Source organism: Oryzias melastigma, linkage group LG9 (genome assembly GCF_002922805.2).
Source record: "Oryzias melastigma strain HK-1 linkage group LG9, ASM292280v2, whole genome shotgun sequence".
Classification (NCBI taxonomy): Eukaryota; Metazoa; Chordata; class Actinopteri; order Beloniformes; family Adrianichthyidae; genus Oryzias; species Oryzias melastigma.
Genome location: NC_050520.1, coordinates 24879043 through 24893874, shown reverse-complemented (window position 1 = coordinate 24893874; position 14832 = coordinate 24879043). Strand labels below are relative to the sequence as shown.

At 38.2% G+C, this 14832-nt stretch overlaps 3 protein-coding genes across 4 annotated transcripts in view; 1 reads left to right on the top strand and 2 right to left on the bottom strand.

Moving 5' to 3' along the window:
* The window catches only part of npc1l1 (NPC1-like 1), a 12173-nt gene extending 10192 nt beyond the window's left edge, over positions 1-1981 (bottom strand). The window contains exon 1 of the mRNA XM_024276158.2: positions 1771-1981. Within this exon, the coding sequence (XP_024131926.1) occupies positions 1771-1812 (42 nt within the window). The 5' untranslated portion in view covers positions 1813-1981. The remainder of the gene's footprint in view (positions 1-1770) is intronic.
* A 3188-nt stretch (positions 1982-5169) lies between these two features.
* On the bottom strand, positions 5170-6912 carry nono (non-POU domain containing, octamer-binding). The gene has a single exon (XM_024276032.2). It carries the CDS (start codon positions 6759-6761, stop codon positions 5445-5447), a length of 1317 nt encoding a protein of 438 aa, XP_024131800.1. The 5' UTR covers positions 6762-6912; the 3' UTR covers positions 5170-5444.
* A 1241-nt stretch (positions 6913-8153) lies between these two features.
* Positions 8154-14832, top strand: part of LOC112148474 (DNA polymerase delta subunit 2) — a 12977-nt gene continuing 6298 nt past the window's right edge. The window contains exons 1-7 of one of the 2 annotated variants that reach the window (XM_024275627.2): positions 8154-8365; positions 8493-8725; positions 8804-8925; positions 9016-9139; positions 9209-9323; positions 9397-9595; positions 9731-9811. In XM_024275627.2, coding sequence (XP_024131395.1) covers positions 8500-8725; positions 8804-8925; positions 9016-9139; positions 9209-9323; positions 9397-9595; positions 9731-9811 — 867 coding nt within the window. In that variant the 5' untranslated portion in view covers positions 8154-8365; positions 8493-8499. Of the gene's footprint in view, positions 8395-8492; positions 8726-8803; positions 8926-9015; positions 9140-9208; positions 9324-9396; positions 9596-9730; positions 9812-14832 lie in introns of both variants that reach the window. The other variant, XM_024275628.2, reaches the window with a different exon arrangement.

Sequence of the window (14832 nt, the reverse complement as noted above, 5' to 3'; positions counted from 1 at the left end):
TCCATTATAACACAGTGTGTTATGAGTTAAATTCATAAAATGTGTCTAGTGTAATTAAACTATGAATCTAAACTATTGAAATATTCATAAAACAAACCATAAAAAATGTGTTTTTTATTACTATATATTTTTAACAGTTTACCTCAGCGTGAATTCCACCAGGAATTGTATTTGTCAATAAATTCTGATCAGTTGTTTAGTTTTTTGTTTTGTTTTTATTTTTTTAGCTGTTCAGTCATAAAGGAATTCCTGTACTAAAATTATTTCTCAACTCGTCTATGAACAAGTACGTATGAAAGCTCCGCTTGACAACATGCAAGCAAAACGTTTAATTCTGCTCCCAAGGGGGTGTGGAGAGCTAATTTAAAACACTATCAGCCACTGTACTCATAATAATGCATTTTATTCTGATTATTTTTGTTGTTTGTACTTTTTATTTGCCATTGTACCATTTTTTAAAGATTTTCTAAAATGGTTTTGTGAGCAAAATTATCTGTTCAGTCGTGTATTTATAATTCCAATTTGACTATTTGCAACACTTCATATTTTTCTTTTGACTTTTAAACCAAATTGTACATTATTTTGTTCAAATTTTAATTATTTTTTAAGAATGATAAATCTTATTCCTTTGAGCAGACAATAAGACTTTTTCAAAATAATCAAATTTTCAGCCAATTATAGAGTTTAGTACCTAATTTTTTTACATTAAATAAGGAAAAGCAGCTAAAACACCAAATAGTAAATGTTAAATATCATTGTTTAAAATTACAAAAAGAGAACAAAAAATACTAATTATACTGTATAACACCTTCTCACTATAACATTTTGGGAAGCACTTAGATATTTTACACTTATTTTAGAAAAGACATTTATTTACTTCTAAATCTAATAACTTCCCCAGCTATCTTCTCTCCTTTTTATTTATCGCTCCTTTCTACCAAAGTTGCATTTCCTGGACTTTGCATCTCTTCATGTAACAGTGAGAAGTTGAAGCTCTGAGAAATGCTTTGGTGAGCAGTCATTTCAGAATACTGCCAGTGCAAACACTTTTCCAACTTTGACTTTGGACACAAAGATGAGATAAAGCTTCAACATCTTGTTTTTGAGTTCTCATTTTTCATGAGATGATCGCTTTGGATTGAATAGAAAAAGATGTTAAAAGTTAATTTCTTCAGTGTTTTTTTTGTTTGTTTTGTGTTGTTTTTTTGCAACACATTTTTTGTTAAGCCCTATTTCCTTTAATTAGTTTTTATGTGTTAAATACCAACCCATTAAGTTGATTCTACATTTTTATTTATCTTTGTTTAACCAAGAAAAATAAACTAAAATCCTTTATTAACATGAATTTCCTGGTTGGGACAGATAGCATCTTACCTGGAGCTGATATGTAAACATGTCTCCACTTTCAAATATAATTCATTTAACTCTATAAATAGAATGTTGGATTTAAAAAAATAACATAGTAATTAACATTTTTTTAATTAGACTAATCATTCACCTCTGTATAAGCTTGTAAATCATCTAAATTGACGTTGATGATTCATATATTCTGCATTTTTCCATTGACAGATAGAGCAGCAAATGTCTTTTTTTGCACTTGAAGAGTTTTAGAAGAACTAAACGTTGTTATAAATCAGTTGTTTATTACCAAGATAAGACTAAAGATTGGTAATGGAACCCACAAGTAAACCAAATAAATCACGATAATCACATTTCAAACTAAAAACTGATCAGAAGCCACTTCACTGGCAGAAAGTCGGCTGTACTCACCACTAAAGCCAGGACAGTGATTGCAGCTGTAAGGTGCTTCATGATTCCTGAGTGTCACAAGAGTCCTATAGGTTAGTGGAGTTTATATGAATCACTGCAAGACACATTTGGCTTAACTAGCCATAAGGAGTTGGAAGTGCTCTAATTGCGATGACAAACAACCCTCTTGCTCCTATCCTCCGTCTGTGTTAGAATGCGACGGCTGGGAGGAAAAAACACCTCGACAGGTACGTCACAGCTGCCTTATCTGGGGTGATGCGGCTGTCAGCCAATTGCAGCTGTGATGGATCAATTTGTTGGTTAGATTATTAACGGGAGCAATTATGACACTGTACGGTTGCTGGGGTGATTCGGTTAAAACACTCTGGGGGAATCCAAATGTTTCAACCACTCCTCTTGATTCATCGAGACCAACAAGTAATAAAGTATTGCCAACTCCTAGAGGAGTTTCGTGCATTGATCCTATATGACAGTCAGAACACACTGTAGTGTGACAAATGTACTCTGATATGACTTTATGCCCAAAAGGGAATGTTCCTGAGCTCATCTTACCCAAACAGCAGTTTCCAGGATTGTTTCCCTGTGTTCAAAATTAACTTTGATCCAAGGCTGAATGTTGTTATCTGAAGTCAAGGTCTTAGCGACATAAAAACTGACAATCGAAGCATCTTAGGATCCCAAGTTCAGTCAGGCTGTAGCACGGAAATCTGATAGACAGATAAATACAGATGTGAAAAAAAGACAAGAATGGAGCTGATATGGAGACGTTCTTTCATAAATCCATAAATCTTGCCAACACATCAAAGTTTGCAGAACGCTGACAGGTGACATTTGAATTAGAGGCAGAATTTGGGGAAAATGTCACGTAAAAAAAATAAGACTGGAACTGTTGCTGATCCTCTGCAAACCTTCTCTGCATCCCAGTATTTCTGAAATACTGAAATAATAACTGCAACAATACTTAAGTATACTGATTTGTTTTGTTTTTTTAAGCTATGCATTCCTTTTTGTTTTGTTTGTTTATTTCCTTGACAAATCAATTATAATTTTCCACTCCTTGATTGTGACTTTTATCTCAACTTCCATAAAGGTTCTGCCCTTCCATAAAATGTTTTAACAAAAATCTGCCCACACTCAATTGTTTGGGGGGAGAAATAATATTCAAGTTATTCAGATTTAATATTAATGTGCGCAGAAACCTTGATCTGTTTTTAATTTAAAACATAGACAAAAAAAGTTTCCTTTGTTTATTTATCATTAATTCGGCTTATGTATGTAACCTTCAACAGTTTTTTTAATTATTTTATTTAGTATTTGTGATTAAATTGTGTTTTTTAGGGGACTTGTAACAAATTGAATTAATTCACTGTCTTTCAGTGAAATGAAAAAATTTGAGGCCAAACTGATTCTCTTGTGATTTTTTTCCCCCTTTTGGTTACATAATGACACAATCATCCACTTTTTAAAACAGTTTTAGTGAACGAAGAAGGAAGAAATAACTAAATAAAAGACAGACAGGAAAAAAGCAAACAGGAAGAAAAGTAGAAAAGCTAATGAAACATTTAAAACGTGTTTAATGAATTTTCTGGTTTCCTTTTTGCCCTGATTGAACTTTTCTTTTGTTTAGACTGTTTTTTTCTTATGGAGATAATGATATCTTGCCTATATTCAGATTTGGCAGTTGGATCCTGGTCTTGGCAGACTTACTGCAGATTTGTCCTTGAATTAAACTATTGCACAAGTGAAAAATAGGAAATTTGAGGGCTAATAAACCACTACACCATTGCCTTTGTGACTGACTATAAGAGAAATATTACTTAAACAGATTTATGCTCTCATTTTTCTACTTTATTTTGTTGAGAACATTCTAATAAATCTTCACTTTATTGTCTATTTAAGTTTCCTCTTCCATAAAAAAAGTCTAAATGCACTCACAGGAAATTATAATGTTAAAGCAGAAGGTTTAGAGTATAATATTTAAAATGGCAAATTCAAAATAATTTTAATGCATGCTGTATTTGTTTTTCAACCGACTTAAAAGAAAAATACAGTTAAAAAAACACAATTCATAACGCCTTCACTGTTGCTTAGCCTGCAAGATTTTCTGGAGAAAGTGTTTTAAAATTCACAGAAAAAGAATGCAGCACTGAGGGACTGTGGAGAAACCTTACCGTGTATCCTGCAGGGCACAGTGTGCAGACCTCACAGCTCTCACATCCAGAGAACACCTGCAGGTCTTTATTATCAAATTCTTATCAACCTCTATTTATGATCCTCAATGTACTTGCAGGACGGTTGAAGAAACAAACTTTTTTTTTTTTTAGTTCTTGGACTCTGATAAGAACAAATGATAAACTTCCTCAAAGAAGTCCATGTTATCAGATAAAACATGTCCAGCAAGCACATAGATGCACACTAGTATCATATTTTAGAGAGAAAAGAATGATCTGATTTCAGAGTTTTGATTTTGAAAATCAAAATTCTCTTTAGTCAATTTCCTATTGATAATTTTGACCACTCATTTGTTCAAATCTCCAAATCTTGCAGAAACACTTCATAGATTTTTTTTTTAAATCAGACTTTTGCATTTCTTCTGTCATTTGTTTTATTGACTTTTTTATGCCAATGACAAATTTGTGGCCCACTGACTTTGAATTTTTAGAAGCTGCTATATAACCAGGTCAATGGATGGCATTAGTTTTTATAGCTTTAAACTTCACATCTACCAGCTTGGGCTGCACGGTGGCGCAGTGGTTAGCGCTCTTGCCTCACAGCGAAAAGGCCCCGGTTCGAATCCCGGCTGGGACCTTTCTGTGTGGAGTTTGCATGTTCTCCCCGTGCATGCGTGGGTTTTCACCGGGGACTCCGGCTTCCTCCCACCGTCCAAAAACATGCCTCATAGGTGAATTGGTGACTCTAAATTGCCCCTAGGTGTGAATGTGAGAGTGAATGTGTGTGTGATTGAGGTCCTGCGACAGACTGGCGACCTGTCCAGGGTGTACCCCGCCTTCGCCCATCAGTGGCCGGGATAGGCTCCGGCACCCCCCGCGACCCCAAAAGGGACACAGCGGTCAGGAAAATGGATGGATGGATCTACCAGCTTGTTTACTAACAATATTATATGCATTAAACCACTTTTTGTCTTTCTTGGTTCATCAAAACTATTAATGATCATTGATCAACTATTAATTGATCTCGTACTGCTTTAGAATATTTTACTTTTTCGTGATGGTAATGTAGTTTGAATTGTGAATAAATCAACAGCCTGAATGCAAGTATTTGCTTCATCTTCATCGGGCCACAAATGAAGAATAAGAATATCGTTTTGAATTTGCTTTTGCCAGGATTAATAAAATGTAAAATACATTAATAAATCTTGAGTTTATAATGAGGAGACAGTTTTTTTAAGGAATCATGAATTTATTCCAGAAAAGTCGACATATTCAGGACAAAGAAACATTTCTATCCCTATCAAGTGAATGTAAGAAACAATTGAAAATGCATGGCTCATTTGGAGTTATGACATTAGTACTAAAATAAATGAAACATACGCATAAAACAGTAGAAAAAAACAAAACAAAAACATGCACATTTCAAAGTCCAAAAGTAATACTTCCTACCCAAGATGTAAAATTACAGTGAGCATAATAAGACGGGGGGAAAAAAGTAGCTGTTCAAAATCTCCGCTGCTTGTTATAGTCTCCAGGTCCTGGAAGACCTCTGGGGAAACCGCTCTGTCCTCCTACAGCCATGTTGTTTCCTGGACCTGCCATCATCGGGGTGCTCTCTGCAGCCAAGGCAGCAGAATTGGCAGGTCCAGAATTCCCCCCCAGTGAATTTCTGTTCATGCCCATTCCGTGACCGCCCATGTGCATCATCATATCTTGTTCTCTGTTTTCAGAAAAGTTGGATCTGAAGCCCTCCTGTTGCCTCTTCATCATCTCCTCGTTGCGCATCCTCATCTCTTCCTCCCTCCGCCTGCGCTCCTCCTCCTGCCGGAGCTCGGCCTGCTTCCTCTTCTGCACCTCTTGGTTGTGGAGCTCCTCCATCCTGCGCAGCTCCTCCTGTCTCCTCAGCAGGTCTTGTCTCATCAGCATCACTTGATGCTCATGTCTGGCTGCCTCCATCTCAGCCTCCAGCTTTTCTTGAGCTTCTTTCATGTTACGGTCCACCATCTCATACTGCTGCTTTTCCATCTCCATCAGGGCTTTCCAACGCATTGCATACTCATACTCAAAGGAGCCTGGCTGAGCAAAACGCGGTGGCTGCTCCCGTTCTTTGTGATACTGCTGGTTCTTGTTGATCAGCTTTTCGGTCAGGCCTTCATCCTCGTCGAACTGCTCCATGGGCTCCACTGTGATGGGTCGGGGGAAGGCTGTGAGTAGAAAGGCACCATCGTTGCATTTATCCAGAGCCTTCCTCGCTGCGGGCTTTGAGGTGAACTCGACGATGCCTTTCCCCGTGGGCCTCCCCCTGTCATCCACAATCACCACCGCTCTCTCCACCTGACCGAAAATAGCGAAAGCTTCTTCCAGGAGGTCGTTGGATACGAACTCTGGCAGATTCTTCACGCTCAAGGCGGCACCGTGCGTGGCAAACTTGACTCGGATGGGTCTGCCCTTGAACACATAATCATCCAGCTCGGCTCTGGCAATCTCGGCTATGATTCTGGTTTCCAGGCGGATGAAGCCGAAGCCTCTTTCTTTGTTGATAAAAATCTCACTGGCTTTACCATACTTTGCAAACAGCTTCTCCAGGTCATCTTCTGTGATGCCAGTGGGTAAGTTCCCCACAAACAGCCTGCTCCGCTGCGTGAAGGTCTTTTCTCCGGGTTTTCTGAAGCTCTGCAGGTCCAGGGTTAAGGCCGCATTGGGGTTGGTCTGGTCGCTTGTCTCCGGCTGCTGGCCATTGCTGTTTGGTCCGTCGGTTTTTAAATATTCCCCCTGGCGGTTGTGGCCGTGGTTATGCTGGGGGCCTCTGTTTCCTTGCATTATTTGACACAGAAGTCAAAACAGATCCGGGAAAGTGTGCTTTGAAAAGCAGCACAAGGAGCTAACGATGTCGTACAAAGAGTAGCAAAAATGGCGGTGCCGTGCGCTGTTCTGACGGTTGAGTGACGTCACATCTACGCGACAATTGATTAAAATTCTTAACGTCATCTTTATAGGACGATTTTGTTCGATTTTGAGATGTTTTCATATTAATTTAGCTTTTTTTATATGTTAAGCAACATTTATTAGATAAACATAGACTGTATAAGAATAAGAATTTTTACAGTCTATGTAGATAAACGATATGCTGGAAGGATCATGGGGAAGTCACATTTCCCAAAAATGTAGAAAAGAGATTTACACCGGCTGCTTCTTATGTAATAATCATATTGTAATCTTTACATATTTATTTTTTACTTGTACAAATAGTTGAGCATTCTGGTGTAGTGTTTTAAAAGAACACTTGATTCTAATTCCATTCATCTTCTTAACCACTTTGTCCCTTTCTGTGTCGCATGGCTTTTTACAGTCTATGTATGGAGCATAGTCGGTGGGAGAAAGCCAGAGTCCCCAGAGAAAACTCACGCATGCACAGGGAGAACATGTAAACTCCACACAAAAATGTGCCCCGTTAGTGTTTTAGTTTAAGGTCCCCCAGCCGGGACTTGAACCAAGGGCCCTCTTGCTATGAGGCGCTAACCACTGCACCACCATAAAATGACTAGAATCTAATTACTTAGTTCAAATTTTTTTATTTATTTCATTAATATTACACTCATAAATGTATGTACTGTTTAATAACGACAAATTAATTTCTGCCCATTTTTTTCTGTGAAATTTAAAAGTATGCTGAATATATCAAAAACTTAGACAATTTGAAAGCTTTAAAGACTTAAAAATATTTGACAAACACAATTCGAATATTAGTGTTGCAAATCCTTTTATGTCTGTGAATGGTATAAATATGCTCTTTAATTCTTTTTTTTAATTTCTTTAATTTGTTGCTTTTTTAAATTAATTTCATTTCTGCAGGAAAACATATGCATTAAAACAAATACATATTTTATGTAGGGTAAATGAAAGGGAGCAGAATGAAGACAAAAATATTTTTCTGCCCCTGTTACATGCATACCTGAAAAAAAGAGCAAAAGGCACATCTACAACGATGTACACATTGATAACTTGCAGTATATGCACATTAAAAAACAGTTGAAATTACAAAGAACACACACACACACATATATATATATATATATATATATATATATATATATATATATATATATATATATATATATATATATATGTGTGTGTGTGTGTGTGTGTGTGTGTGTGTGTGTGTGTGTGTATACATATATATATATAGACATGTTTTTGCTTTTCTACACCAGGACAATAATTAAATAACAAAGTCATTAGTTGTATGTTGCTGTCTTCTTTTGGCCAACTTGTTCAATTTTGTCTGTATGTGTAACAAATCGCATTTTTGTTAATAAAGTTTAAAAAAAAAAACTTCTCGCGAGACTTCTCGAGAAAACTTCAGTGGGCTATTCCGCGGGAACTGCACTCTGGTAAAAACATCTTAAAAAGACCTCCTGCTTAAGGTATTGCCGTTCTATTGTAGCTGTTATTAGTAAGTAAATTAATCATTAATATTGTATGCGATTGTTCTAAAGGGGAGGGGGCCCATACATACTATATTTTAAAGATTCAACTGTTTTTTCCCCCAAGGAAAGTCATGTTTTCTGACGTGAGCGCCCAGAAGAATGGTTCATCTCTTCTCTGCTGCCCTACCTCTGAGGAGGAGGCTCCTACCTTCGAAAGGATATCTCTAACCTATGAGTTGCTCTCTGATCGCTACAGTGTTGGTCAGAGGAGCTTTAGTCGCCAGTATGCTCACATTTATGCAGCAAGACTCATGCAGATGAGGCCCCTGTTAGCAGAGAGAGCTCAGCAGAAATGGGGTGAGTTCATCATGTCACTCATCATCCCAGTTTAACCATCACTAGGTATCTAATACTTATCTCCTCATTCTCCATCAGGATCTAATGTTTCTATCAAGAAATTGTGTGACCTAGAGATGGGGGAGCAGTGTTGCATTGTGGGGACCTTGTTCAAGCGAATGGAGCTGCAGCCATCCATCCTGAAAGAAATCAGTGAAGAGGTTAGGAGCCATGTTGGGTGTCTTTGAATAAACAAATGTATATTTGTTGTATTTCTTTTATTTTAAAGATCCTGAACGTCTGTTTTTCAGCACAATCTCCTGCCCCAGCCCGCACGAGCCAAATTCATCAATGAAGCGGATGAGTTGATTTTAGAGGATGAGCTCCAGAGGATCAAATTGGAGGGCAAAATTGAGAAAGACAAGTGTGTCACAGGTCAGTGTTATTGATGCATATCTAATATAAAAAAAATGCTGACATTAAAACAAGTGCTGCTCCTTGTAGGTAGTGTCGTTGCAATATATGGAGCCGAGAAGAGCGATGGCAAGTTCACGGTTGAGGACTTTTGCACGGCTGATCTCCCTTTACAGACACCAAGACCCGCGCTCAGCTCTGACAGGTGAGCTCAGGTGTTCACAAGCAAACAGCTGCGTTTGGAGGCCACTGCTCATACATGCTTTGTCTTCCCACAGGTTTGTGCTTCTGGCTTCAGGACTCGGGTTAGGCGGTCACAATGCTGACAGCATGCTGGGACTGCAGTTGCTGATTGACATGGTCACCGGTCAGCTTGGAGACACGGGAGTGCAAAGTGGGGCAGCAACAATTTCCAGGGTTCTGTTGGCTGGAAACCTCCTGAGCCAAAACACCCAGGATAAGGATGCATCAACAAAGGTAATCTGATGGTTATCTTGACTTTGCTCCTCACCGGAGCCCTTATTTTTTTTAAATTTTATTTTATTTTTTAGAAATGTAGGACTTTTTAAAGTTAATTTTAACAATCAAATATCATTGTTTACCCTGTTTCAGGCCAAGTACCTCACAAAGAAGACCCAGGCTGGAAGTGTGGAAGCCATCCGTGTTCTTGATGAGCTGCTGCTTCAGCTGGTGGTGAGTCTGCTGTGCAAAAATCTAACCCTAAACCCAAATCTAACATATAATGTTTGTTAGTGATAACTAGAATACAGCAATATTTGCTTTATCTGATACCAGGTCTTTATTTTAGGGATATAATTTGGCACCATTCTAATTCATTTTTGTTTTATTTCCTTCCTTTTATTTTAAAACAACACAAACAAATTATTAGATTAAAATTTAGAATGGAACATTAATTTATTACCAAGTTAAATAAATTGTCAGTTGTGACAAACTCATAAACAAATCAGAAGTTTAAATAAAAACCTTTCACAATTTTTGATCTATTCAAAACATAAGAACAAAAGGAAAAATAAAAGCAAATCACATTTAATCTAAAAACAAGTCGATTTATATTCCTGTAACACAGATGCTTCTTTTTGTCTTTTTGGCTTCTGTTTTTATGAAAAGATTTATTAGTTTGTTAATTTATTTGGAACTAGAAAGATAAAATGACCATCAAAAGCTGAAGTAAAATGTTGACCAACCGGATTCAACAACATAGTTTCCTGAAAATAAAAATGTTTTGCCACTCACTAAAACTTTTTATTTAAATCAATTTTAGACGGCATTAATGAAACTTGGATATATTTTAAACAGAGTCAAAGAACTGATCCTTTAAGGACCCAACAATTTCAAGTGAAAACATTTTTATTCGTCCCCTCGTATTCTTTCCTAGTTTTGATATAATTAAACTTCTGTAACTTGTTTTACTGCAACTATTTTCTCAAGAAGAAATATAAAATCTATTGTAACAAATATTTCTTTCAAATAGAAAGCAAGTAGGACTTCCTTTGAAATGGTGATGCGGACACGTTGGTTTTTTTAACCTTGTGGTCTTTGCCGCCGAAATAGCATGATAGAACCAACTTCAATCTCTTAGAATTCCCATTTTAGCAAAGAGAAACATTTGACTAGACCACATCTTCACCAAAATCTTCGGTTCCTCTCAGCAAGATGAAAATTTAACCGGAACAAATGGCAAGTGCACTTGTTCAGGCGATTGAAAAGCTAACTGAAGAAATAGACACATTTTCGGAGTGCAGCAAAGGGAAACCTCAGTGATGGTCGCTAATGTTACAAAACTTGCTGAGATAAACACTGCTGACATCAAGACTGCAAGACACAACTGAAAGCTGTTGAAAAAGAAATGACACAACTACTCAAAGATAACAAGGAATTGAAAGACAGGGTTACAGAGCTTGAAAGATACAAACGACACTGGAACCACAAGATACAAGGGATTAAAGAAACAGAAAATGAGCAGGAGTCGTTAAGTGATCCTCCAATTCTACATGAGACATCAACGAGATGAATAATGGATTCATAGCAAGGATTCAAAGTTCTGCAAAGAAGCTGGAATCCGTTTCTAACGGCTTTTGCAAAGCGGACAGAGAAGCTCGAGCAGCGCCTTGGCCCAAAATGGAGGAGGCCTGTGGATCTACTTCAAAGACCTCACTTTTAATGCAATTTAGCACAAGGTTTACGAAGGAAACCAATGTTTTTGTTCTTAAAAAATGAAAAAGCGCAATGCTATCTAATTTAAGAAACTCATAGCAATAAAGCGGATGAGAAATTTTGGTCAAATCAACGAAGAGGAAAAAAAAAACATTTTTTTGTCATGGTTTAAATAGGTCAGCAGGTGTCGCCATTCCTCTAAATAATTTTCATGGAAAAGTGATTTCTACTAAAAACGAACCCTTCTGGCCACTGGATAATTTGTGTTTTAGAAAATGAAATTATAATGATTTTAGTTGAAATAAGTAAACACACTTTGAACAAATATTTATATTTATTCAAATTAAATAGTTATTATCTATTAAGATTAATCTGCAAAGAATTGCACCTTCTTCTGCTACAGAAAGGGCATTGCTGTCAAATGAACAGCTTCTAGATATCCGTGAGTATTTATTTTGCCTCTGGGCTAAAATCCATAAAACAGAGTTTGTAAATGATTGTCGCCCAAGACCAGAAATGAGGGAGATTAATGAAGTTTAATAGAATGAATGACTGATAAAGTTAAGCAAAGGCCTTTCCCTATTAAAAACATCTCAGTGCTAACAACAACAGGCAGTTTGGAGTTGCTTCTACCATTATGTGGTCACTGAAGTGGTCTGTTGTGGTGAAGCGGGTGCTAAACCAGAAAAAAAAATCAATTTACTGGTCGATCTTCATTCCAGTACTCACCTATGGTCATGAGCTCTGGGTCATGACTGAATAAATGAGGTCCCAACTACAAGTGGCTGTAATGAGCTTTCTCCATAGGATGGCTGAGCTTTCCCTTTAGCCTTGTTTCCACTGAGCAGTTGGGTACGGTATGGTCTGGTTCGATCTGGTATTTTGAGGGTTTCTATTGTTAAATGACCCATTAAACAGTTCTGACCCAGACCTCTTGAGGGCCATCATCTGTTGTAGGTCCATAGAAAAAATAGAACGGGACGGTTGGGGCAGAGTCTCTGTTGCCATCCACTGATTGTCAGAAAGCGATGACGACATTACAAAGCACCAGTATAGCGCTATAGTGGAGAATAGAAGCCAGTTGGGGTGGCTCAATAATCTGGTCTGAGTGCCTCCCTCGGGAGGTGTGCCTGGCATGTCCCACTGGGCGGAAGCCCTGGGAAGACCCATGACATGTTGGAGAGACTACGGCCCAATCTGAATTCTTCCCTTCTCTCTAACTCTTCTCCCTTTCTCTTCATTTAGCCCTCCAAATGGAAAGTTCGGAAAAAATTGTGTCTCATTTTTTGGACTTCACTTTGGTCCATGACGTCGTCAATAATCCCCGGTCCGCTAGCTTTCAGCGCTTGAATATACATAAAAACAATGGTTTTCTTTACTTTAAAAATGTAATTACTTACATTTAAATGTAAACATCTGGTTCAGAGCGCACCCACGTGAAGAAAAAAGCTTCTCAGCACGATGCAGTTTAGCCTCACGGGGATGGACTTTATTTCCCTCTGGAGGGTTGGATTTAAAAAATACATTTCCCAGACAAATTTGTACTTGAACTCCCCCACTTAGGTTGAAGGGAAGAATTTGGATTGGGCCTACGTCTCTCAGTTGGCCTGATGACATCATAGGCTCCTTCCAGAGGAGCAGGAGGAAGTGGCTGGGGAGAGTTAAGTCTGGGCAAAGCTTCTGGATAGAAATGTGTCTAAACACCTTTAAACTGACTAAAAGCCAAACTTACAACTAATCCAATTCAAAACTCTCCATAGAATTTATTATACTGCACAGAGGATGTTCAAGTTGGGGCTCAGACATTTGTGAGCACTACGATAGTAATTTACCTGACAGTTACATGCATGCACTGCACACCTGTGGGGCAGGGGGATGCTCGGCGCTGCTGGGTGGTTCCATCATCATCATCATCATCCACCTCAGCGGAACATAAACACTCACCTGAGCACAGGTGTCAGCTCACCTTTGCACTGATAGCATGTGTGACAGAATGAAAGGCTTTATTTTTTGTCGGTTTATATGATGAAGTGTGTGAGCTGCAGGTACAGTTATATTGTGTACATTATGACATACATATGTGTGTAACTACAGGGTGTGTAGACAGGCCCCGCCTATTCTAGTTTGCCATTTAAACCTGGATGTTTTATGATGTGGCTTCCCTCCGTTGTCATCTTCATCTTTCTCTTCATCTCTAACACCCCCATCCCCCCACCCACCCGCCTCTTCTTTTCCATACGGTCCAACAGAAAAAACAAAACAAAGCAAAAAAAACGTAATATAAATAATGTTTAGCATGAAACACAACAGAGGTTTATGTTCAATAAACTCCTGTTGTGACAATAAAATCTGCCTATGACAAGAAGCTCTCAGCCTGTATCAGTTTGCTGAGCTGTTGAACAGGAGAAGTTAAAGGAAAAAAAGTCTGGATATCTTTGCTTAAATTGCTAAGTGACCTTGTCATGGATGGATGGTTGGTCATTTCTTTGGTCGGCCGGTCGGTTCTTTGGTCGGTCGGTCAGTTGGTTCTTTGGTGGTACGTTGGTTGCTTTGTCTTTGGCTGGTTGGTTGGTTCGTTCTTTGGCTGGTTGGTTAGTTCGTTCTTTGGTTGGTTGGTTTGTTCGTTCTTTAGTTAATTGGTTGCTTGGTTCGTTCTTTGGTGGGTTGACTTGCCATGCCTCTGACCTTCGCTGGATCTCTGACTCTTTTTTCCTCCTCAACCCTTATCTTTTCTTAGTCCTTGTCCAAGTCCAAAGCCAACGACTGCCACCCTTGCCAGCCAAGTTTTTCTGACCTTTCCTGTTTTATCCTAAAATAGATTAAAACTCTGTGTATGGATCCATACACAACCCGTTAGTTACAGTGAATATATGATTTTTTTTTTTTTAAATTGACGTGCTTCAAATTATTCGCTCTGCGCCTGTCCAAAAATGTGCCTGTCTGTTTAATTGTCAGTGCAATCTTTTATTGGAATCCCTTTATTCTCATAAAGGGATTTTGAACCGCTCTTAGTCTGGCTCGTCACCCAGGACCCGTCTGCCATGGAGTCCCTACCAGTTGGCAGAAGTCCCAGACAGTGTAGCTGCCGATATCACTCGAGCACTCAAACCCCTCCACCACGATAAGGTGGCGGTTCACGGAGGGGAACCCTAATTCTAAAAAACTAATCTAAATCTAAAATAAAATAACAAACACGATAATAATGGGATCGATACTGGTCCATTCATGGAGGGGACAGAAACATATATTCCAACAAAACCCAAGGAGAAGAAGTCACAATATCTTCTTTTGGGTGGACCATGCACCATATAACTTTCACAGAAAGGAGAATTCTTTAGCCTAATATACTAGTACCAGACCCTAACCTAGTCCTAATACCTAACCCTAACCTTCACCCCAACCCTCTTTATTTTTCATTTATGTTATTTTTTTTTTATTTTTCTTTTTTTAGCAATGTAATTCATTGTCCAAAACACTTTGCGACAGAGGGTCTATGCTGTTTATATTTTTGTGTTTATATTGTGTCCGTTTGGGGGCGG

Coding starts and splice junctions, on each gene's coding strand:
- nono (XM_024276032.2), bottom strand. CDS start 6,761: ATGCAAGGAAACAGAGGCCCCCAGCATAACCACGGCCACAACCGCCAG.